General features: G+C 59.1%; 8 protein-coding genes across 8 annotated transcripts; 2 read left to right on the top strand and 6 right to left on the bottom strand.

The window, feature by feature from the left end:
• Nucleotides 1-18: 18 nt before the first annotated feature.
• SPRG_04806 (hypothetical protein) lies at nucleotides 19-1,306 on the top strand (the record flags this gene model as incomplete). The annotated part of the gene is made up of 5 exons (XM_012343206.1): nucleotides 19-453; nucleotides 512-742; nucleotides 805-849; nucleotides 913-1,017; nucleotides 1,065-1,306. The coding sequence occupies 5 exons, from the start codon at nucleotides 19-21 to the stop codon at nucleotides 1,287-1,289; spliced, it is 1,041 nt and encodes a 346-aa protein (XP_012198596.1). The 3' UTR covers nucleotides 1,290-1,306.
• Nucleotides 1,307-1,816: 510 nt separating this feature from the next.
• On the bottom strand, nucleotides 1,817-3,323 carry SPRG_04805 (hypothetical protein; the record flags this gene model as incomplete). Its single annotated transcript, XM_012343205.1, has 3 exons — nucleotides 1,817-2,698; nucleotides 2,734-3,200; nucleotides 3,251-3,323. 3 exons carry the CDS (start codon nucleotides 3,321-3,323, stop codon nucleotides 1,817-1,819), a joined length of 1,422 nt encoding a protein of 473 aa, XP_012198595.1.
• A 418-nt stretch (nucleotides 3,324-3,741) lies between these two features.
• SPRG_04804 (hypothetical protein) lies at nucleotides 3,742-5,696 on the bottom strand (the record flags this gene model as incomplete). Its single annotated transcript, XM_012343204.1, has 5 exons — nucleotides 3,742-3,882; nucleotides 3,944-4,410; nucleotides 4,454-4,577; nucleotides 4,640-4,831; nucleotides 4,879-5,696. 5 exons carry the CDS (start codon nucleotides 5,694-5,696, stop codon nucleotides 3,837-3,839), a joined length of 1,647 nt encoding a protein of 548 aa, XP_012198594.1. The 3' UTR covers nucleotides 3,742-3,836.
• An 82-nt stretch (nucleotides 5,697-5,778) lies between these two features.
• SPRG_04803 (hypothetical protein) lies at nucleotides 5,779-7,412 on the top strand. The gene is made up of 8 exons (XM_012343203.1): nucleotides 5,779-6,040; nucleotides 6,090-6,199; nucleotides 6,252-6,357; nucleotides 6,400-6,521; nucleotides 6,570-6,718; nucleotides 6,766-6,906; nucleotides 6,954-7,086; nucleotides 7,134-7,412. Exons 1-8 carry the CDS (start codon nucleotides 5,853-5,855, stop codon nucleotides 7,247-7,249), a joined length of 1,065 nt encoding a protein of 354 aa, XP_012198593.1. The 5' UTR covers nucleotides 5,779-5,852; the 3' UTR covers nucleotides 7,250-7,412.
• Nucleotides 7,413-7,614: 202 nt separating this feature from the next.
• On the bottom strand, nucleotides 7,615-11,959 carry SPRG_04802 (hypothetical protein). The gene is made up of 8 exons (XM_012343202.1): nucleotides 11,416-11,959; nucleotides 10,909-11,364; nucleotides 10,557-10,859; nucleotides 10,163-10,510; nucleotides 9,735-10,117; nucleotides 9,300-9,690; nucleotides 8,905-9,246; nucleotides 7,615-8,857 (listed from the first exon to the last, which is right to left on the bottom strand). The coding sequence occupies exons 1-8, from the start codon at nucleotides 11,935-11,937 to the stop codon at nucleotides 7,670-7,672; spliced, it is 3,933 nt and encodes a 1,310-aa protein (XP_012198592.1). The 5' UTR covers nucleotides 11,938-11,959; the 3' UTR covers nucleotides 7,615-7,669.
• A 158-nt stretch (nucleotides 11,960-12,117) lies between these two features.
• Nucleotides 12,118-14,828, bottom strand: SPRG_04801 (hypothetical protein; the record flags this gene model as incomplete). The annotated part of the gene is made up of 1 exon (XM_012343201.1): nucleotides 12,118-14,828. The coding sequence occupies one exon, from the start codon at nucleotides 14,826-14,828 to the stop codon at nucleotides 12,192-12,194; it is 2,637 nt and encodes an 878-aa protein (XP_012198591.1). The 3' UTR covers nucleotides 12,118-12,191.
• Nucleotides 14,829-15,022: 194 nt separating this feature from the next.
• Nucleotides 15,023-17,466, bottom strand: SPRG_04800 (hypothetical protein; the record flags this gene model as incomplete). Its single annotated transcript, XM_012343200.1, has 3 exons — nucleotides 15,023-15,031; nucleotides 15,078-16,348; nucleotides 16,398-17,466. The coding sequence occupies 3 exons, from the start codon at nucleotides 17,464-17,466 to the stop codon at nucleotides 15,023-15,025; spliced, it is 2,349 nt and encodes a 782-aa protein (XP_012198590.1).
• Nucleotides 17,467-18,022: 556 nt separating this feature from the next.
• Nucleotides 18,023-20,053, bottom strand: SPRG_04799 (hypothetical protein; the record flags this gene model as incomplete). The annotated part of the gene is made up of 5 exons (XM_012343199.1): nucleotides 18,023-18,363; nucleotides 18,407-19,238; nucleotides 19,288-19,451; nucleotides 19,494-19,546; nucleotides 19,603-20,053. 5 exons carry the CDS (start codon nucleotides 20,051-20,053, stop codon nucleotides 18,103-18,105), a joined length of 1,761 nt encoding a protein of 586 aa, XP_012198589.1. The 3' UTR covers nucleotides 18,023-18,102.
• Nucleotides 20,054-23,363: the final 3,310 nt, after the last annotated feature.

Genomic DNA, 23,363 nt, shown 5'->3' with positions numbered 1-23,363 from the left:
TAGAAGAAAGATTGAATCATGAGTGACACGGCTCGGTCGTACGAGCACGATGGCGCGGGCTCGGGCAGCTTTGAGGACGACGCGGAACTCGCCGACATTCTGTGCCAAGCCAGCCTCATTTCGGAGCACGCCAAGATGGACCAGCCAACACCTTCACCTGTCGCACCCATGGCCGCAACCGCAACTGACACAACAGCCAGAACAGCCACAACGGTGCATGACGCCAAGTCGACGCCATCGACGCCAGGCTCCTCCTCCAAGACACCGACGCCAAGGTCGTCCACAGCGTCGCTGCGAAGTCGCCAAAGCGAAAACATTCAAACGATTTGCCGCGCCAAGAACCGCGTGCACACCAAGGTCGCGTCGATTACAGCCGCAAGCAGAGCCGCGCCAGAGTCCCAACGACGGCGGTGCCGACGCCCGTTGCCGTCGACGCCGCAGTATACACGTCCCGTCAGTTGCCCAAGGTGCTATGTTCGTCCACGCCTCGTATGTACTAGACCGTTTCTAGGAGACGATCCACGCCTTGTCCAAGCCCAAGACGACGTCCACGCAGCGCGCGTTTGCCTCCGACGAAGACGCGCGGCAGTGTCGGTTCCAGCCCAAGAAGACGCGGTCCCAGCTGGCCGCGATGAAGAATCCGGCGTGCGGCTATGACTTCGTCAACCATTTCGAGGACGAAGACGCAGGGCCCGATGATTTCATTGCGCGCATGGAAGCCGCCGAGCACAACCGACAAAAGGTACGCTCGCCTTTTTTCATACGATTTCTTCGTTTTGCGCTGCATCCTTGGTCCTTGCGTAGCGGCTCCAGGCGACACGGGGCGAAGAAGAGTACAGCTTGCGCCAAGTACATATCTTATCGTCTTTTGCAGCATGTCACAAAACACGGCGATGTTGTACTATGGTTTAGAACAAGAAACAGTGCCCGCGCTGTGGCATGACGCAGTCGTACGCCGAATTCCGCGACAAGAAGAAGCGATGCACGTTCTGCGGCGTTCTCTTTGCCTTGCCCAAGGTGCCGACTCGAACGATCGCTCTATCCACCCGATGTGCGCGCGATAGGCGTGGGGCGACATTGGGACCGACTTTCTCGAGCGCATGGAGCTCAGCGTCGACGAAAAGAAGCGGCGCCACGAGGCCATTCGCGCGAACGTCATCGCTCTCGAAACGCAGGCGAATCGAGTACCCAAGTCGGCCAAGCAGCGCTACTATGAGCGAGCGATCGAGGCCAACACGTCTCACCGGGCGGTGCCATCCACGCGCTTGGCCTTCGCCGAAGAACCCTAGCCGCAACCGCCCCGAACCCTAATCACGGTGGAGACCAAGTCCAATACATTCGGAGGCTGCTTGCTCGTGTGCCGACGTAGAAGTCGATATGATATTTTTTTGCTGTCTTGAACACCTTTGATATCGGTGGATCAACAAGACGGGATCTTTGGTTGGCATTCTGTGCCAGGGCAGGGAAAAGCGTACTCCCAAGGCCAGAAGTAAAGCGTATGGCCTTGGTACTACCTCGACGACGGCAAGCTTGGATGGCGAGGCGGCGCAAAGCTGCTAGGCCAACCGCTACCAAGTACTAGTACGCTGCGGACGCTGTCCAGCCTTTCAGAAAGGGACCAAGCGATGCGTAGCTGTGACATGCAACGTGATGCTCGTGGCCCATTTATTATCGCTCGCTCCATGCACGGCCAAGCGACACAGCGCCAAGGTAGCGAGATCCGCCAACGACACTTGCTTCGACGCCCATCACTGCAGCATATTGTCATCTCACCGGAGCCACTACGTTGGGTATATATTGTCACCACTCTGCTGGTTTACGGACTCGCACTCAGCTCGACTTCGAGGGCGTCCCAGAGCACGTTAAAGTCGACCGTGACGGGGTCCGTCACGTCCGGGAGCACGCTCATGCCCGTGCTTTCATAGTAGCGCCAAAAGTCAAAACCGCGCATGACCTGGCCCATCTCGCGCAGAATGAGCCGCCGCATGCCTTCCTGGTCCGGACTTAGCACCGGCGCGCCGAGGCCGTCGGGCGACCGCCCGGCCATGTGCAGCTGCGAGTAGTGGCCGTAGAGCATGTTGTGCTGGAGGCGGTACGACGTCAAGTACACGATCGCCGCCAGCTTGTAGCTCACGGCCATGAGCCGGCGGTTGCCCGCCTGTTTGAAGAGCCCGATCGTGCTCTCAATGAGCGCGGCTGTTTGCGCAATCGTCGACGTCGAGTCTTTGCCCCACTTGGCAGCTTTCACTTGGTCGTTGGTCATCTTGGAGATGGCCTTGAGGTCCGAGAAGAGCAGCGCCTGGCGGAGGAACTTGATGCTGGCGCGGAGGTACTCGACGCCCGTGGCCGACTTGTCCGTCTTGCGGTCGCCCGAGTGCTTGAGGCTCACGCCCTCTTTTCGCAGCTCGTCCATCTCCTTGAGGATGCGCGCCGTGTCGGCCACATCGGCGGATGACGCGATCAGGAATTGACCGGCCGTCCGGGCCTTCTTGGCCGGTGGCGCTTCGGCGACCGGGGCTGACCGCTTCGCGCTAAAGTCCGCCTTTGGCACGGGCACGGGCTTGGGCGGGAGCTTGGCGATCTCTTTGGGCGGCGGCGTCACGGTCGTCGGTGCCGGCTTGGCTGGCGAGCTCGGCGCCTCCTTCTTCTTGGCGCTACTTCGTTTCTCGGACTCGGTCTTCTTCTTCTCCTTCTTCTCCTTGCGTTCTTTTTGGGTTTCTCGGTTGTCGGGACATCCACGGGCTTGGCCACGTGTGGCGCCTCGACGGGCTTCGGGACCTCGGGTGGTGCGTCTGCGATCACGACGCGCTCGACGGTGTTGGCTGCCAGCGCGGCCCGGAACGCTACGTGTCCCGCGTCGTCGAGGTCTGTTTTGGTCTTGGACCGTACGAGGAGGAGACAGCCGCGCACGTAGGCTGCCATGTTTCTGTAGTACGCGTTGGGTGGCCGCACGCGCTTGCGGGCGCGGGCGCCAAGAATAATGTACTGTGGCTCTTTCTCCGGGACTTGGGCCGAGGCCGCTTCGTCCTCGCTGTCGCTCGAGTCGCTACTGCTGACAGACGCATAGTCGTCCGAGTCTTCGTCCGAGGCCGAGCCCTCGGTGCTGGCGGCCGGGACGGGAAAGCGCAGCTGCTTGCCACGCGGCTGCGTTGCAGGCTCGGCATCGTTCTCGGGCTCCGACTCGTCACTGTCGTCGGAGGCTAGCATTGTCGTTTGCATGAGCTCGAGGGCAGTAGGCAATCGTTCGTACCTTGGCGATGGGCCGCCGCCTCTTCCTTGCTCGACGCATGCAGACGCTTCTGTGCAATGTAGTTCTGGGCCATGGCGGTCGCAGCAAGTCGGGGTTCGATGCTTCGACTTGGCGGCAAAGAGATGCAAGCAGGCGCTGTCGGCGTCCGCGATCCGTCCACCGGCGCCGGTGGTTTTGTGCGACTGCAAAAAATACAGGTCGCTCGCGAATTTAATTACCCGAGAACGACCCATTTTAATTCCTGGTGGCGAAGAATAATAATATTAAAATGCAGCGAATGGCCGATGACGCCGCAAGGTATCCGGACACGGAAATAGCCGACGACGTCGGCAAGATGGCGGGACGCGCCGACGGCCTCGCCGCCACCGACCTCACGACGAAGAGAACCCATTGCCGTCGGTGGTTGCCAGCATAGCAATGTACCCTGCAACATAGTACATGCCAGGTGGCGACAGCGTCCGGCCACAAGGAGCACGGAGCGAGTGGTCAGTAGTATGGAGAAAGCTGTTGCGCGTGATGTTACTACTACATGAGGCGAGCAAGGTCTGGCAGAACGGCAAGGTCTGGCGGAACGGCGTCGGCAGCATTAGATGGGTGGCGCTAACATCTTCTTGGCCTGCGCGTCCATTTGACTAATAGTACACGCAGCGTCGCATGAGGAAACCGGTAGAGTGGCCGAGGTATGCAACGTACTTGGCACGGTCCCGCGTCGCGCTCACGAGCCGCTGGCCTGGGCCGTCACTGGAGCCCAAGCTCGCTGGTGCCGACCGACTCTTGAGCCTGTCCGAGTACGACGTGTCGCGCGGAGGTGGCAGCGGCGGCCCGCCGGGCAATGCGCTCGGTAGCTTTGCCCGGCTCGCAACCGCATCGGCACTCGGCATCGGCACTGGTGGCCGTTTCCACGGCGCCGCCTTCTGCTTGGGTTTCGGCACTGGCTTCTCCTGGGGTAGCACTCGAGCATCGTCGACCAGCGGCGGCAACACGATTGCTGGCAGGTGCACATCTGGCGTTGCACCACCCAGAGCTCCGTCGTCGTCGTCTTCGCCGTGGCACTCGTCCGGTGCTGTTTGCAGCTTGACTTGTTCCTCGACAGGTGGCGCTCTCGTGGGCGAGTCTACCTGCTCGACAACGGGGTCTGTCGGCTCGGCCTCCATTGGTGGCTATACCAATGCATGAATGAGAGCCGTGATCCCATCATCCTACTGCGTTCTCGGAAGTCGACTCGTCTTTTGGCTTGTGGGACATAATGCCCTTGGCCACACGCTCCATCTCACCCTTGTGGTGCTTGTAGCGCTCGAGGCCTTGCTGCCGCAACTCCATCTCCTTTCTACGCGTCATAGTACGCATGATTGACACCAAAAAGGAGCAAGAAGAGAGGCATGGTCGCACCGCTCGAGCTCCGACTTGTGCTTCTCCATTGCCTTCAAGCGCCGACGAGTCTCTTTTCGAAGCTGGTCAGCCCGCCGCTTGAGCTCGTCTTGTGCCTCTTCGTCCTCTTGCTGGTGCCGCAATTTCTCTTCCAATTCTTTGGCGGCCTGCTGCGCCTTGAGCTCCTCCTCGCGTCGCCGTTGCTCCTTGGCGCTATGCAACCCATGTCGCGACATTCAATGGACAAAATGTTCAAGTACCGAAGCAGGCGCTCCTTGGTTTGCTGCTGGAATTTGTCCAAGTCGGGGTGGTGGATCTCTTTCTCGGGTTTAGCCTCGACCGGTTCTTCGTGCTGCACTTGCTGTCGCCGGTGGCGCGCGCGCTCCTTTGCTTTGCGCCGGTCTTCCTTGAGCCGCTTCTCCCGCTCGTCCAGCGTCTCGTAGAACTCGGAGACGCAGTCCGCCTCAGTCTGTTGCTGCTTCTCGGCCTCTTTTAGCTTCTCGCGCTGCTTGGCGGCAACGCGCGCCGCCGCGCGCTCTTGGGCGTACTTGCGTGCGAGCTCTTGGGCCGCCTTTTGGTCGGCGTCGTCGACGATGGGGGCTTCCGGCACCTCCTTCTTGACTTTTGGCTTCGGCGGCTTGACGGTCTTGGGCGACCGTGGTGAACTCTTGACGGGCTTGACACTACGCACCGTCGCGTTCAGATCGTGAATGTACTCGGATGGAGCGTACTGCGGATGGGATGGCGTCTCTCGTTGGGGCTCTTTGGGCTTCTTGGCTGTCTTTTTCTTGTCGTGTCTACTCACGCAGGTGCGACCGACGAGTCTGCTAGAATGCAAGACGTACTTGACTTCGTCTTGGTTGCTAGCAGCAGCTTTTTTGGGCTTGACCTTGGTCGTCTTGGGGGGCTCCATCGCCATCTCTTCGTCGTCGTCTTCGAGGATGGGGGGTGGTGGGATCTTGCTAAAAAGGGTGCTAAAGTCGGGCAAGTTTGTGGCGGCCTGGACGAGGAGACGAGCGCGCTGCAGCAACTCCAAACCATCGTCGTCGTTCTCGGGCGCGGCGTCGTCTTGGTTCATTGTCGGTTTCTAGGGGCACTCTACAGCACGACGTTGAAGTTACATCGACGTTGAAGTTACATCGCGTCAAGTGCAAAGTACCCTTTTCTGGCAATTTGGCTCCCTTTTGGGAGTCCTGTACCGTGTTTTGGCAACGATCCAAAAAGAGCATCAACGATGGCTGCCGCACGACGCCTCATCAACCTCGTCAGCGACACGGTCACGCAGCCCTGCGCGCGCATGCGCCAGGCGATGGCCAATGCGATCGTCGGCGACGACGTCCATGGCACGGACCCGACGGTGCTCAAGCTCCAGGAAGCCGCTGCGGACCTCCTTGGAAAGCCGCGTGCACTCTTTGTCCCGTCGTACGACGCCGCTGCCATGACCATCGATAGCTCATGGCGCCTTGCGTAGCGGCACGATGAGCAACCTCATTGCAGTTGGTGCGCACTGCCAGCGCGGCGACGAAGTCATCCTGGGAAAGAAGTCGCACATCTTTACGTACGAAGGCGCGGGCGTGAGCGGTACAGTTGACCTAGTATGAGCATCCGCCCACGCAACAACTCGTGCATGTAGCCTACTTGGGCGTCGGCATGAACACGGTACCGACGCAAGCGAATGGCAACCTCTTGGCTGCAGACATTGAAAGCGCGATCCGAGACGACGACCCGCACTACCCGCGGTACGCTCCGCTCCGCCAACTTGTCGGCTCATGGCATGCAAGGACGTCGCTTGTTGCTGTCGAGAATACGCACAACACGTGTGGTGGGCGCGTCATTCCGACCGAGTCTATTGGCGCCATTGCTGCCGTCTGCGCGCGCCACAACCTCAAGCTGCACATGGACGGTACCCCGATTCCCGCCTTTTTTTCTTTTTGAACCTCCAGCTAACTAGGTGCGCGCCTCGCTAACGCAAGCGTCGCGCTGCAATCGCCGTTGCGCGACCTCGTGGCGTCGGTCGACTCGATTTCGTTGTGTCTGAGCAAAGGTCTTGGCGCGCCCGTCGGCTCCATCCTTGCCGGCGACGACGAGCTCATGCGCAAGGTGGTGCACTGGGTCGCTGCATCCTCTCTCTTATGTAAGGGACGTAGGCGATGCGGCTGCGCAAGTCGCTGGGTGGCGGCATGCGCCAGTCGGGCGTCCTCGCGGCGGCAGGGTTGGTAGCTCTCGAGCACAACATTGAGCGTCTCGCCGTCGACCATGCGAACGCCAAGGTCCTCGCCCAAGGCCTCGTACGTGCTTGTATCTTGATGGCGTTGGCGATGACGCGCTCGTGTAGGCAAATATCCCTGGCATCATCGTCGACGTCGCCAACGTCGAGACCAATATGGTGTACTTTACGCTGGACGCGCAGGCGATGACGAACGACTTATTTCTCGGTCGGATGCAAGCGCTTGGCGTGCTCCTTGGCGGTAGTCAATCCAACGTGTTGCTTCTAGATCTGAGTTGTCTTGTCTAGGTGGCTATGGCCAGGCGCACAACCAGATTCGAGCCGTGACGCATCTGGACGTGACGGCCGACGATGTTCACGCCGTGCTGCAGGCCGCCAATACCGTCCTTTCGACGCAAGCCTAAGGCGGTGGGCACCCGATGGACTCTCTCTCTCGGTGCCTCTTCACACTGCATTGGCGAGCTCTCGTACGCGTAGTCCGACTAGAAGGCTATCCTAAACTGCTAAGCGGTGACTCTGAACCAGTAGATATCGTCATGTAATGCAAAAAACACTCTTGATATCCACTGGTTGCACCTCGGATGCCGCAACGCAAGCCCAACCACATACGACTGTGACCGCTGGCGTCCACCGCCAAGGGGTACAAAAGCCTCTCCTGACGCCAGGGCTCCTTGAACTTCGTCTATTTAATCTAGAAGACAATACCGTCGACCTTAAAGGCGCCTTTCTGTGCATCGATGGTGGCAAGTCGACATATTGCACGCACGAAACAAGACGTGCACTTGACATGCGACCAGCCAAATGCATCTGGTACGGACGACATACTAGAGCGAGACACGGTCCAGAGTGTGGTGGTGCTTGGATCGCTTGTCGTTGGCGTCGTCTCGCAAGTGGGCTTTGATTTTCTTCTCGCGCCCAATGCGCTCCCGAATGTCTTGTCGGCGGTAGTCGTCCTGCAGCGCCTGCGTCTCGAGCGCCTCCCGAATCTCATCGCGCTGCTCAATTCGCGCCTTCTGACGCTCGACGAATGCATGACTGCGCTTCGTTTGCTCCGACTCGCGCGCGGCCGCGAGTTTGTGCTTGGTGTCGGCCGCGAGCAGCACGGGGAGTGTCGCCTGCGTCGCACGCACTTGGTCGCGGTCGTCTTGCGCTTGGAGACGCGTGAGCCGCACGGCCTGCTGCCCAAACCGTTGGGCGAACCCCCGCAGTGCCTTCTTGCGCGTCGATAGCGCGGCTTGCACCGCTCGGTTCTGCTGCTGCATAAGAAGACGCTGTTGCTGCTCGTACGCATTTCGCTGGAGCGCCGCGTCGACAGCGACCTTTTGCGCTGCGATCGCCGCCGCCCGCTCACAGTGGCCGATGCGCTCGTCGATCGCTCGCGCCTCAGCCGCTCGCTCGGTCAGTCGCATGCGATGCAGAGTCTGGTTGGCGCGAGCTTGATCGCGCTGGTGGAGCGCCACCGCGCCCTCGACAGCGCGCATCTTGGCCTGGAGCTTCTCGTGCCGATTTCGCGCAGCCACTTCCGTGACCATGGGTGGCGGCGGGCGTGGCATGTGCTGTATGGCGACCTGCAACTGCTTTTCTTGCAGCTCTTCCATTGCGATGCTTTGGAGCGCGGCCTCGGCGTACGCAGTCTCGAGCCGAATGCCTTGTGCCTGCTGCTCCTTGAGCTCCTGAAGGTCGCGGGGTGGGTGCGCGCTGATGTAAACCGTCGCGGGAACCACCTCGGGGAAGAGTGTCGACAAACTCGCAGTGTTGTTGTTGTTGCTGCTCCCGTCGTTGCTGTTATCGTCGGTGGGCATGGGTGGCGGCTGGACGAGCGACAAGTCGAGAAGGGGCTGGTCACTCAAGCGTGCGAGGCGCGCCAAGTGCGATGAGCCCGCAGTCGGACACCCGCGTCGGTCTCGGCTTGTGGCGACGGACTCGCGGTAAAAAGTACCCCAACGCGACGGCAGTGCGAGACGAAGCGCGTGCCAGTGGCTCGAAAAGACATGGCCGGACCGCAGACATGTCTAGTCCATCGCCAACATCAGATCCAAGGCATCCAGATTTGGCGTACCGGCTTGTCCAGCCAGAGGTACCGCAGCATCGAGTATGTAAACAGACGCGCATACGTCTGCGTGCGCGCGTCGTATGTCTTGAGGAGCAGCACAACGGCGCGGTGCCGAGCTTCTTGGACCGAGTCAAACTCGAGCTTGACCATGGGCACGCCGCACGTTTTGCCCCACGCCATGGGCACCGTATCGGCCTCTGAATGGTTCCATAGCGCGTAGCTGTCGGCGACGACGTCGAGGCATGTCTGGAATCGACCAAACTTTGGATCACACGAGCTCAAGAGCGGCTTTAAGAACACGTCGTTGGCCGGCACCTCGTTGACGCCGATAGAAAAGAGGTGGCTGGCCTACACGATCCACACGATCGTTGGATACGTGGATAGATCCATCATCGTGGTACCTGGTCTTTGGAGCCATGCTTTTCTTCCCGACCGACAATCTCATGGAAGGGTGTGCTGGGCATCCAGAGGGGAAACCCAACGCGGTGCAGTCCATTGTCGACGAGGAACGTGCTAAGGTATTGCTGTTGCTCGTCTTCGGGCAGGCGCGACAAGCTCTCTTCGAGCGTGATGGGAATATGCAGCGCCTTGTGCGTAAACTTGAACCTCCAGTGGTGCGACGCCCGCGTGGGCAACGACGACATGACCATTTCAAGCATCGCGGGGGCACGCAAGAGTGTCAAGACACGCTCTTCCACATACAACACGTTCGAGTCGATCGATGCCACCGTTCGCAGACAATGCGTCCATTGTGCGAGCACCCGGTAAATGTACAGCGTGTTGCGCCACCACCTAGAGCGCATTTCATGCACGGCGACACTGCACTGCGTATGTACCGCTGGAGACAGAGTGTCGCGCGGGCTTGTAGAAACGCAGCGGCAAACTGGGTGCGCTGGCGCGTGCGGTACGACCGGTAGACGCTCTGAATGCGTGCGGCCGCAGCGAGGCGGCGGACGTCGTCCTGCGAGTAGATGCAGAGCACGTTGTCGTCGAAGCCGTGCGACCGGCGGAGCAAGTACAGCATGCGCCAGTACATGGCAAACGACGTGGGGACAAAGGTCAGAAGCGTCTCGTACGTAGTCGGCGGCGGTAGATCGCGCCGCGTCGGCGTGACGTGCTTGGGGTTTCTATGCAAGCGTTGGAGTACCATGTCACTCCTAGCTTCGTACTGGACACCGCGGGCTCGGATCCGAACAGCTCGCTTCCGTGCCTTGCATGTCTACGACCGAAAAGAGTCCATACGTGTTTTTAGACGGAGAGGTACCAGCCGCGCGGCATGGGTTTGGATCGTCGACTGAAGCGTGGCGTCCAGAAGGCGAATTCGCTGGGCCACCTCGTGGCGAAGAGCGGCAATGTGCTGTCGATGCAGCGGCGTGCTCTCTCGCGGTCGCAGCGCCGATAGCTGCTCGGCGTCGTCGCGCAAGAGGTGGAGCTGGCTCTGGAGCAGCGTCATGTCGTCGCACTTGGTTAAAACACACGGACTCCGCGCCAAGTGTCGCGGACGCTGCAACTGCGCAAAAACGTGGTGAAAATGATAGCCTGAAGGCCGAACGACAATGGGGCCGGTGGCAACGACGCGGCTGGTTAGTGCGCAGCCAGGGATACCCCACGCCTGCATTCGACATCTGTCCGATTCAATTGCAGACGCATTGTCTTACGTGGTGTTCGCGGTGGGCGGCAATCTTGGCGACGGCAAGAACCGTAGGCAGCGATGCCGGCGTGCACACGATCGCTAAAGTCCATGGGGACGCAAGGAGCCGAGCGCGCATTGCTTGGATCGCAGCGACAGCTGCGCGCAGAAACTGCTTGATGCGCAGCGCGGCCTTGTTGCGGAGGTAGATGCGTCGGCGGCGGAGCCACACCGACATGATTTTGGGAATCGCGCGTTGCTTTTGCTTTCGCAGCGTCGAGACCAAGAGGGCTTCGTCGCCGTGGTTGGTTACCACGAGACACAGCTGTCTCTACGCTGCGTCCTGAGCCGATTGTACCCAGAGCACGCATATTTTCTACCAAAAGGTAGCGGCGAAAGGCCCAACCTCGAATGTTGCGCTGAATGCGTCGCACGGCGGCAAGCATGCTTCGGAGCGTTCTGAGGCCGTGTTTGCGCGCTCGGTACCCTCGGTAGACGCGCTGGACGATCAAGACAGGACTACCAATAGCGAGGATGCCGAGACACCGTGTGCTGCAACGAGCTGACCTGTTGCGCTCGTACTGCCGGTGGAGCGCCGATAGCGTCTTGCAGAGTGCAGTACGCACCTTGGCGTCGACGGCAACGGGTTTGGCTTCCCACGGGGTCCAGAGCCTGCAGAGCATCGACGCATGTAAAGCACTGAAGCGCGGCCCAAACTCTAATGGACGAGAATTTTGAGCCCTCCAGGATGCGTATATGGTCGTCATTATACGGGCTTGCTGGATACGCTCTTCGTCCGTAACCACGTAGGCATCCAGGGCGCGCAAGAAAGGAAGCTAGCCGCAAGAGAGCAATAAGACAACACAAACGCTTGACGTAAACGCTACGCGGTTGACGATGACGGTCCGAGACGCCTCGAGGAGCGCGATCGGGTTGCCCGCAAGACGCAAGAGCTCGAGGCTCGTCGCTGCTTCCAAGCCGGCGACGTCGCGCCACTTGGCAATGTAGTTGTCCGAGACATCGAGCACCGAGAGAGCCGAGAACGCAGCCCAGAACGAGCCGCCTGGCAGCGCCGTGAGGACGTTGGAGGCAAGGTTGAGGACGCGCAGCGTCTTGGCACAAACAAGAAGCGCATCGATCGCGCCAATGACGTTGTGCTGGAGGTAGAGAGCGACGAGGTGCCGAGGGGACACGGTAGTAAAGATCTCGTCGATGGACGAGACGTTTTGACCATGAAGCTGCAACACATACAGCTTCGCGGGCCCTTCCGGCGTTGTCGGGCGGTCGCGGAGCACAGTCAGGTACGCGTCGTCAATAGGCCGTCTCGCTTCGGCGTCTGACGTGGCCAAGAGTGCCGTCGTCGCGACACCCGAGAGCGGCCGCGTGCCCTCGGGCTTACTCGCTAACATCACCCTAGGAAAGGTCGTGGCGCCGTTTCAAGTCTATCTATCTATCTATCTATCTATCTATCTATCTATCTATCTATCTATCTATCTATCTATCTATCTATCTATCTCGCACTAGTCATCACTGCAGAATATCGCACGATCGTGCCTTGAGAGGTTATATCGAAAGCGACTTGCCTTTGTTGCTTTGCCTAGACTATGTTGGAAAATGTCATGGATGTGATGGGATGGACTCTTCTTCCGTGCAATCGTCAGCATTAGATGCGTCCAAGCGGCAGCGCAGACTGCAGTCGGGCGCGCGTCGATGGATCGAGGGCGTGGGACACGACGGGCACGGGGAGTGTCATGTACCGCCATGTTTTGATGTCGAACATGTACAAGTTGTCCTTGTACGCGATCGAGAGCACGCCGGCCATGAGCGCCGACGCTTTGTCGAGAAAGTACTCGCCTTCGATCGCCCAGTCGGTCCAATCAAACAAGTAGAGACTCTGCGCGTTGAGCAAGAGCGAGTGCACTTGTACGGGCGGTAGCTGAGGAAACCGAAGCCGGTCGAGAGCATACGTGAGCAGGATGCACGCCAACGCCATGGCGACCAAGGCGAAGCTGCCACGTGTAGAGCCGATGGAAATCATCGCACTCGAGCAGAAAAGCCCGGCGTCCATGTCCACGTAGGAGCAGTCCCGATGCAGCTGTGCATGAGCTGCGACGGGCGACACAAACGACCAGAGAATCGCGACAAACCACGTTAAAAATGCACTCTTGGGCGCGTACGTTGCCGTGTACTGCTGCGTCATGACGCTGAAGAGGTCGTTCAAAGCGTAGACGAGCCACGAGACCTCGGAGGCCGCCAGGATCGTCTTGTACCACGTCAGCGATGTCGACGTCATCACGGTGGCGGCACCGACTTGCGTTAAGAGCAGCGGCGCCGTATTGAGAATCCAGATGGCCGTCAAACTACGTAGCAGAAGCACGAGTCGACCTGCCCACACGTGGCCCACGATTCGGCTGAGCTCAAAGAGATTGAATGCTTCGATGCGGCCACGCAGGCTGAGACTGTAGATGGTCACCAGCCCCGCCACCGCAATGAGCAATCCCGTGACGTAGAGAATGCACCCTTGACAAAACGACGCAAAGCTCACGGGCACCTCGCCAGGATCGGGGCTTATCTTTAGTGGCGGCGTCCGCTGGGAGAGTGACGTGATCGTACCGGCGTCACCCGCGAACATGACAGCTTCGCGCGCCCCGGTCGCCCACTCGTACAAAAAGCACCAGCCGTAAAAGCCCCAGAGACGCTCCGACGGCGTCAGTAGCGGCACACGGTACAGTTGGACATGGGGCGTGTCGTTGGTCGCGTAGAAGTACTGCGTCGTCTCGAGATTGAGTTGGAGGATGCTCTGAACCACCGACGACACAAGGTCCCGGGGCGTCACAACCGGGTATTGTTCTAGCCAGCCGACAACATCTCGAAACTGGGCTGCACATGCTATGCCAGAGCACTTGTCGAGGTCGCAAATCCCCTGGTAGTCTGCCGGCTCAATCGCCGTTGTGGCGAGAAAGGCTGCGAAAGCGAAGAGCTGTTCCTTCGTGCTTAGCTGCATGAGTTCGAAAAAGTTGGCGTTGCAGACGCTGAACGCCCCAAAGCCACTGTAGAGCCCAATCGCAGGCTCGGGCGGCAAGTCGTCACCGCACATGAGGTTGCCGCCCAAGAGCATGATAGCAGGGTCGGATAAGAGGAATGGCGGTACTTCGCAGACACTGGGCTTGGAAGGAAGCGAAAGAAAGTCGGCTTGCGCCAACTCGTTCGAGACGAGCTGCATGGCGACGGCACTCAAGATAGCGTTGAGGAGGTCCAAGAGTAGTCTTGGTGGCGCGAGGAGATGGGTGTCGATGGCCCCAAAGGGTCCCAGTGCGGACGCGAGTCGCACCAATCCAGGCAGTAACGGCATTGGCAGCGTCAGGTTTTGGGCCAAGAGCGATGCGCTTGACGTGTTTGCAAAGGCAAACTTGGGGCTTGAGGACAGTAAGCTCTTGCCACCGATGTGCGTTGCGTTGGTGCTAATTGCCCAGAGATCGCTCGCGAGCGCCCAGTACATGCGATACGATGTCTGCATCCACGTATGGTAGTCGCCTTCCGACCGACTCAGCGTCAGCGACGACGTGTAGCCTAGCGCAGATGTGATGGAGAAGGTGTCGACCATGCCAATCGTCTTGTAGTTTTGCCACTGCAACTGGAACCGAGTTAGGTTGTAGCGACGCCAGAGAGCCACTTCGTCATTGACCGAATTGGTGTTGAGTTTGAGATTCGTGAGCCACTGCTGACCACGTTGCGAGGTCTGAAGGTGCGCAATAAAACCAATCTCAAACGACGAGCCCCAGCAGCGGTCCCACGCAGTCCAGTCGCGAATGTTACGAAGAGGAATCTCCAAGTACACGGCGCCGTTGTCCATCTGTGAGGCAACGCATCGCGCTTGGCGCCTTGTGGTGCTGGCCATGGCCCACTGCCGATCCAAGTCGAGCCAGCAGTACTGCGTAAACATCCATGGCAGCATGCACGGGTTCATGTCTCGAAGGCCTTGCACAAACCGAGTCAGAGGCACGCTGGCGTCCATGAGCTGGCGCCGGGGAGCGTGAGCACTCCGGAGAATCGATGACATCGAGTCGTTGTAGAGCTGCGAGATGTCTGCAAGCGCGGGGCTGCTCAAGTCGAGCGTCGTGTTGGTTGAGATGAGGAGCTGCTGGTTGATGGCATTGGCCAAGAAGGCGTGCATGCCGGTGCTGTTGAAGCCCGCCCAGCCAAAGTCGTTGGCCAAAAACGTCTGTGCGACCGTGAGAAAGGCGACGTTGGAAACGAGGCCGATCGCCGTGTAAAGAATACCACCCAATAGCAACATCATCTTTGGCACGCGTGGGTAGAGTACTGTCGTCCTGGGAGATGCTCCCAGAGGCATCGTTTGAGGCAAGCTATATCTTGTGGCGACTTGGGGCAGTGAGGGTGCACCTTCGTCGAGGCACAAGCCGTGCAAAGGCATCCAGAGCTTGGTGTCGAACACAATTTTCCGAGCGCCAAGAGAAACGCAAATGACCCCGTTCATAGCCGCTGCGATATCGTTTGTCTGCGTCTCACTCGGCCCCAACAAGTTTACATCGCTTGTGGGGGCATATGCGACGGCGGCCGCCGACAAGAGCAGCGTCGGCACGCGCGACAGCGTCGACGGCTTGTGCGTGGCGCGGGACAGCAGGATCGATCCGAGTACGACAAGCCACAGAGCAACAATGGTCCAGCCAACACGGCGTAGGCTACCGATACTCAAGTGTCCACTCACACAGTGAAGCATCGAGTCGAGGTTCTCGGAGAGGCATGAGCGGTGCAGATGGGTCGTGACCTTTATAGGTGCAGCCACATCCACGACAAGCAAGCTCAACCACGCGAGGAGAGTGCAAGATGAAGCCATGTTGCCATCGCTATGCGGCGTGAAAGGTAGCAGAATATCTTGGAGAACGTACAAGATCCACGTGACGTCTCCTGCCAAGATACCCGAGACAACCACAGACCGCGCTCCCGCCAAAAACTTGGTACCTCGACTTGCCGTCACTAGTGGCTGAAGGGTGCCCGAGGACAAGCAGAGAAGCGCCGCAACGCCGCGCCCCATGACGAGGCCGCGATTGAGCCACGCAGCACTCGTGAGACGGTGGAAATAGAACCACGGGGTGGGTGACGACCGTGGGGCGCGCGCAACGCAAAGCCAAAGCACGAAAAGTCCGACGGCGAGAGCAACGCCGCTCACAACGACGCTGCCGTACCAGAGGTACACACCCAAACGCGACAAGACAGTGTAAGCTGGCAGCGGGAGCGGGGCGTAGGCATAGGTCATGACAGCGTACGACTCGATGTCGCCATCAAACAAGATGACCTCGCGCGTATTCATGGCCCACTCGTAGATGCTCATCCAGCCAAAGAAAGCAAACGACGGGTCCAGAAGCCGCTGCGTCTCGATCCCAAGCGAGCCATTCCGGCGCACGATCTGAAATATCGAGATGGTCGTCAGCGTGGTCACATTGATGGCGGCCTCCTCGGTCGGGATGGCTGTTGCGAGCGCATCCGCGGTCCGACGCAGCAAGCCAAAGCACGCGTCAATCTCTGTCTGTGGCACAAGATCACAGAGCGTCGTGGGGGTTCCCATGAGGGTTGCCATGTAGAGTGCAAAGAGACTCAAGAGCGGGGACCAGTGGAGCGTGAGCGGCATCGGTGTCATGCAGCCATCGTCAAAGCCATACGACTCGTGTACGAACGAGTAGCCTGCGGACGTGAGGCACGTGGGGTTGCCGCCGAAAAACACGAGCGACGGGTCGCGCCATTGACGTGGCGTCGGGTGCAGTGTCATCGAGGTCAGCGCGTCATAGGCCGCAGCAAACGCTGGATTGGACGCCAACGATGTGAGCACAAAGCGTCGAAACGCCTGCACGGCTTTGCAGCACGTCCAACGGCACGGGCACCCACAGGGGGTCCGTGTTGCCCAGCGGCCCCAGCTGGTCGTGTACAACTTGTTGGAATGCGTTGAGCGGCGAACCAACGTTGTAGATCTCGATCGCATTGGGCGAGGTGTGACCAAAGAAGGTGCTCGCATTGCGCACCAAGCTTTCATTTTGCGAGAGCGCGCCAAAGCCGTACATGAGCGTCAAGGTCATGCTCGAAGTAAACCAGACGGTCGCGCGGCTCACTTGAGAAATCGACTTGATGCGCAGGCGGGACGTCACGCCAAGGGCATTCGTTACCTCGATCGACTCTTCCAGCCCGATCTGGTTGAGGTTCGTGTACTGAAGCACAAAGCGGTCGAGACCTGCGTCCGACCAGAATCGGACTTCGCTCTCTACATGTAGAATCTGGTGCGTCGCGAGGTACGTGAGAAAGGCGGGGCCGTCCGGAGACTCGGCGACGCCATCACCGATGCGCTGCATGAACGAGCCTTGGGTTGTCGCACTCCACGCGTTGAAGTCGATGTTGCGCAGAAACGTCTCCATGTACATGGCGCCGTTCGTGGCGTAGCGATCACGACACCGCTCTTGCCGCCGCTGCGTATACGCCATGGCCCAGCGCCGACCCAAGTCGACCCAGCAGTACTGTGCGCCCACGTTCTCGACTGCCGCCAATTGGAGGTTGCGCAGTCCCAGTATACCGCCTCGGAGACTTGCGAGCTCTTGGTACATGATGAAGCGAGCGTACGCGGGGTGGACACCGACGGCGTCGCTCGCCGCGTAGCCCGACGATGGATCAAGTAGGTCGATGCCCATCGAGGCGTTGTCGGTGAGGAGCGACAGCTGCATATTGAGAGCATGTCCGAGCGCCGATGACATGCCATTTGAGAGAAAGCGGACCCAGAAGAAGTCGTTGTCAAGCGTCGGGTACATGAGTGCGAGGCTTGCCATGCCAATGCCAAGCGAGCCAAGGACGTAGAGAACGCCTAGGAACTCGAGCAGGCGCCAGGAGCGCGTGGCGGGTGCGGCAAACGCAGCGCTGGGGTAGGTCCGTGGCATCTTTGCTCTGCGATGTGTGACGTCGATGAAGGACTTGACCTGGCGCGAGCGTGGCGTTACGCCTCGGTTGATAACCGACGAGGAGTTACAGCATTAGACGACAACCTGTGCAATCCCAAGGATTAGATTACCAAAGGACTAGAGATAGAACGTCCTCCCGCTCACCATGCGCCATGGTGCATCCATGGGGTACCGGTGGGTTGCGGCTAATGTGAGCGCTATCGACGGGATGCGCAGGTTTGCAGAGGGTTGTTTTCGCGTGCGCCTGATCGCTCCTTCTTCGCCTCATGGAAGATATCAACGATAACTATTTTTCCCAAACGAAAGGTGTATAGAGACTCGCTGTGCGCTCTACGATCGCCGGTATTCTATCGGTGGTTTCCAGAGCGCAATGGGCAAACGCTGTATGGACGCGGGCCTTAGTAGTTCGGTTTGTACCAACGATCGGGTTGTGCTCCCATGAAATAACAACTGCAGGCAGTAGGGTATAAAAACGCAGGATAGGCTGTAGGCGATGCCCACTTGACGTCATTAGTATGCGGCAAGTGCTACACAAGCGAGAAAGTTTAAATTTGGCGATGGCGATACACTTAGGGATAGGGTTGCATCCCGGGTCCTGTGCTTGCACAGCATGCATCAAGGGCGTTGGGAAATCGTCCGACATATCGCTTGGCTGGCATAGCCAAATATGTGCTGCATCAACGTCGGGTCGAGCAGCTGGCTGTAGACCGTCACTGCATGGGTGCTGGTCGCACTGCGCTGGTGGCGCCACGTCAGTGCTTGAACACACGCCCACCTGGCCTCCATCGTCAATGGCTCGACGCGCAACAGTACGTTGCCGAACCGTGCCTCAAGGGACAAATCATCCAACGTGATGTGCTCGAGCGTCCGGTTGGTCTACACCAATTATCAACGCCACGCTTCATGCAGGACCACGCACCTCGAGCGCCACTGCGAGGGCCGCGAGACCTAGCTCACCGATGAGGTTGCGTGCCACGTTGAGCGATCGCAGCACTGGTGCAGTCTCGAGCGCCCGTGCCAGGCGCACGGCTCCGACGGCGCCAATGAGATTTTTGTACAAATTCAGCTGCTCGAGGTGCGGCAAGGCAGGCAGGAGCACGGTCACGTCGTTGAGACGGCACGCCTTGAGGTCGAGCGCCCGCAGCCCGCTGCAAACGTCGACAAGGGCTTCGATTTCGGTTGCCGTTGCCCGGTACCGGCGCAGTCGCAGCGAGCTCAATTCTGCCGGCACCCGAAGGAGGTGCAAGAGCGGAGGCAAGATGCCATGCGGCTTGAGGTCGTCCAGCACGAGCTCGCTTAGGCACCCCGTGGTTGATACATCTCTCATGGTTGATGCGTCACCCACTGCGTCGCGGTCAATGAACCCGACGCCGTGACCTGGCAGGAGCACGGCCATGGACGTCGGCGTCGATCCGATGACTTGGACGATCGATGGACGCAGTTTCAGAGACAGCGGCGCCGACGACGTCATCGACCCATGTACAACCACGCTGCGCGGCAAGGCGACGAAGGCGCCGTCGGGAATGTTCACAGGCATCAGAGGCGGCGACGCCAGGAGCCAGAGCTGGTCGGGGCGAGCAGTTGCCAAGGTCGATGCGATATCATGCTGGAGCGAAAGACCTGCCAAGTTGAGCGACCGGATAGAGGATGACGGGTTGCGCAAGATTGTGCGAAGGAGCCACGCGCCGAGGTTCGTGTCTACTGGTGGCAGCGAGTAGGCAAGCGAGAGGTGCGTCAGCGACGTCGAGTACCTACGCCAAGAACCTTTCAACGCAATAATAGAGGCGTGAGGCGCCGTACAGGAGCGCCGAGAGAAGGGCAACCACATCGTCCGCTGGGAACGCGTTGTGCTCGAGCGAGAGGGATGTCAGGCGAGGCCAGATGCACGTCGTTTGCGGCGTCGGCGTCGTCACATGCGTGACGAACCGCTGAAAGAGAGAGGGATCCCGGCGCGCGAAAAACATCTAGACAGCCCTATGAAATGCTCGACGAGACGAGTCGAGTACCTTGGACAAGTCGAGCACGACGAGTTCCGAGAAGGCGCCGAGACTGTCGACGACTAGACAGTAGATGCAGTAGCAGTGAGGTTTAAGCCATGGCACGCGGCGGACGTACATGCGCGCGCGACGCTGGCGGAAGGGATGCTTTCGCGCAGACACAGGCCGTCAAGGACCGGCGCGAGGTGGCGCAGCGCCTCCACATCCGCCGTCGTCAGCCGGAGACCCGTGAGCGTCAGCCGCAGGCGGCAACCATGCGGGTGAAAATGGACAGCCAAGAGATGCTCCACGAGGTAGACGAGCCCGGTAGATGGCAGCGACGCGTAGCTCAAGTCGAGATGCACGTACGCTGCGTGGGCGAACGTTGTCGCAACGTGCGGCAGCAGGTTCTCGTAGACGTCGAGGCCAAAGGCGCAGCGTGCCACGGAGACCTCGACGCCACGCAGCGTTTCGAGGCGCGACGTTGCCTTCATGGCGGCCACGACTTGCGCGAGGCTAGGCCCGAGCGCGAGCTGCGGCGAGAGGCTCAGCCGTACGATGCCATCCCGCTTGGATCGCCCAACGTCCATCTGGCTACGCTGCTGGCTAAAAACACGCAAGAATTCGTTGCGATCGACAGCCCCCTGTACTACCAACGATGCTGCTGCGGAGTGGACATGGGATACGACACGAGCAGCGCAGGCGGCGCGTATCGGGTGGATTCAAATGGAACTAGTGTATCCCTCGCTTCGCTGGCGACAACAGGCGCGCAGGTCAGCATGTCGCTCCCCCTATCATGTCGACTTTATTGACAATCAAAGTCGACATGGTAGGGGGAGCGACAGCTCCCAGGCATCAATCAAAAAATGAAGGAGGTGTTCAATATTTATTGTTGCTATCACAAGAAAAATACGTGTCCGCATCGGTCGAGACGGCAACGAGGTCGTCACTGCGCGTCGTCTCTTCGATCGAGCAATGCATCGCCGGTATTTCGTCACGCGTCGCGACCGTATTGTTTGCAGCGGACCGATCAATGGTCAACGACCGCCGTGTCGAGCATCTTGTGTTGTACCATCCCACAGCTTACGTTGGCATTGGTAGCGACGGTGGCGTCGAGCTGTCAGGAGTACGGTAACACCGTGACTTTCCAGGTGCAGCGGCTGCGGCAACGACGCAGAGGCGGGCGCCCGAGGTAGCGCATGCAATGACCGGCGGTCTGGCGAGGAGTGGTATGGTGTCGAGCTTGGGAGTTTCTAGACTCAGGCCAACGTGGAAATGGCGACGTAGTGCTCGCAATGGATATTGCACTTGTTTCGGATACGCATGGCTTGACCCATTTTATCCGGACAAAACGAAAATACCCGACGGTATCCGGACATGTGAGCTGGTTTCACCCATTTCGCCCAGTTTCGCCCGCCGGATGCGAGAGCCCAGTTACATCCCAGAGAGGACACAGCGAAGCTAGGTGGGGGGCGACATCGCTGGTATTGAAACGAGATGCAAGGCGAGGAAATGGCTTCAACCGGTCCAGTGGAATTAACATGACGTTAGTAGTGGGAAGCCGATAAGCTAGAACGTCCTACCAGCCGCCGCCACAGCCGCAACCGCACCCGGGGCCATGGCCCCAGCCACCGCCCCAGCCACCGCGACCGCCCCAGCCACCGCCCCAACCGCCACCCCAGCGGCCTCCACGACCATACCCACGTCCGTACCACTCGTGGTCCATCGCGTGGTAGGGCATGGCTTCGACAAAGTGCTCGTCCTTGGTCGTCGTCGGTGATGCATTGGTACTCGTCGCAGGTGGCGCCGCCGCGGTCGCAAGCGTGCACATGGCTGCAAGGATCGTCGTCTTCATGATGGAGAGGTGGGTAATCGCAAAATGCCATGCCAAGCAGACAACAGAGACGCGTAGTCGTCTTCTCTCACGTCGTTGGCTGCGCGGGTGCTTGATGGACGCGCGTCAAGAGACCGAAGTGACGTGTTGTTTGCAGCGGACCAATCAATGGTCGACCGAAGAAACTGGACACAAGGCGTCGATTCTATTGCATGCTCGGATGCATCGCGACGCTTTCCGTGCAAGCCCTTTTGCCGCCATGACACTTCATCAAACTAAAGTGGTTGGGAGAGCAAGCCATACAGAGTATACCAGGTTCCGGGGGAAGGGGCTGGAAGGAATAGATTGGCGACGTATTCAATGCAAAGAAGTAGAGAAAGACGTGGACAGCGAGCGAGTGGTCGTCGTGGATGGCGGGGACGACGGTTGCACCCGTGAGCTTGAGCCTCGTACCACGTAGAACGCCTGCACAACCGACCGATCGACGTCGTCAAGGCTCTCTTCATGGACGAGGACGGTCATCAAATAACGCCGTATTTACGACCAAGCCGCAGGATATTACGATCCCCGACTATCTGTCGGCGGGGACGCGCTGGACGAGAGCCTATCTTATATGGCCGTCGAGACAACGTACACACAGTCGATGAAGAGTCGGAGCTCAAAATATTCTGCGGCTTGGTTGTATAAGACGGCGTTGATTCGTTGGCCGTCCTCGTCGATGAAGGGGCCTTGACGACGTTGAACGGTCGGTGGTGCGGCCGCTCTGCATGCATGTAGGGCGTTTTCGCCGTCAGGAGTACCTTCAATGTCCCGGTGGGGATGCCCGCGATCAGTGCTGCGACCAAGTGGTTGATGTCGCGAGACGGGGGGAGATCGGCGTCGACGGCTTCGTTGGTATCGACACGCGGCTTCTTGGCGCCGGGTGTTGCGTCGGCCGCCGGTCTTTTACCGGTCTTGATCTTGCTGGCGGCGCGGGCTCGCGCTGCGTCGCTCCTGTTGAGTTGTTTCAAATTTGATAGTGCGTCGATTTTATCGTACCATTGGGGGTGAGGCACGAGCTTCTCGAACGCTCGTGTGTGCTAAAAGCAAAGCGGGAAGTGGCTGTTTTTCGAGTGACGACTGCCACAGGTCTGTTGTACAGCCCCACATCAACAGGCTTTTCCCGTAGAAAGAAACACATCAAGTGACACATCTCCTCATCCCGGTCGACTGACTTGGTCTAGGGTCACAAACCTAGATATGCGGCGTACTAGTAACCAGAGAGATGCCTACCAGTAGAGACGCCTCCTACACGCGTAAAGTCGATACTGTTCAAAAGCTCTTACAAATAGGACTGGGTTTGAGTGTACTTCATGATTTGATTTGGTGCGTTGGTGCACTCATTGAGCTACGGATGTCTTGTCCATGCAAGTGGCAAACCACGTAGCGCACGGGCGGAAAGTCTGGGCATGTTGCGCTCTTTGGACTCTCTGTAGCGAGCCCCCGGGTACTTTCACGTTGTTGCGTTCATAAGTTGTGTATCTTAGTTGCTTAGAGCTGGCTTAGCGGAATTGCAACCTGAAATCGCTTGGGCTGCGTCATATCTTTCGACGACGCACACGAGAAGAGCCGCCACGTCTTGATGTCAAAAATGTACAACTTGTCATGGTACTCGAGACTCAGTAAGCCAGCGAGGACGGCCACGTCTTGTCGAGATAATACCTCCCCCCTTGTACTTCCAGTTTGTAAAAGTCCAAACATGTAGACGCAGTGGGCGTTGATTAGGAGCGAGTGGACGTCGGCGGTGCCAGCCTCGCAGACGCCAGCGATCCCAGCCAACCAGACGCAAATGCAACCTAGAGCACCACGACCACCCCAGGACCCGCTGGTCGAGCCATGTGGATAGATGCGTGGAGCAAGGATCCGCTCCTGTCCCCAAATGCATGTCGTGCATGTCCCGCTAGAATGTGCACAAGACAACACAAATAACACTCCGGCAGTCTGAGCTAGTGCTAATGCAATGAGCGTGCATGCTGAGGAAACACAGGATTCAGCGCAGATGTTGTACCGATGCGGACAATGGCGGC

This window comes from Saprolegnia parasitica, assembly GCF_000151545.1.
Source record: "Saprolegnia parasitica CBS 223.65 unplaced genomic scaffold supercont2.12, whole genome shotgun sequence".
Lineage (NCBI taxonomy): Eukaryota > Oomycota > Saprolegniomycetes > Saprolegniales > Saprolegniaceae > Saprolegnia > Saprolegnia parasitica.
This window is presented reverse-complemented; position numbering and strand designations above follow the sequence as displayed.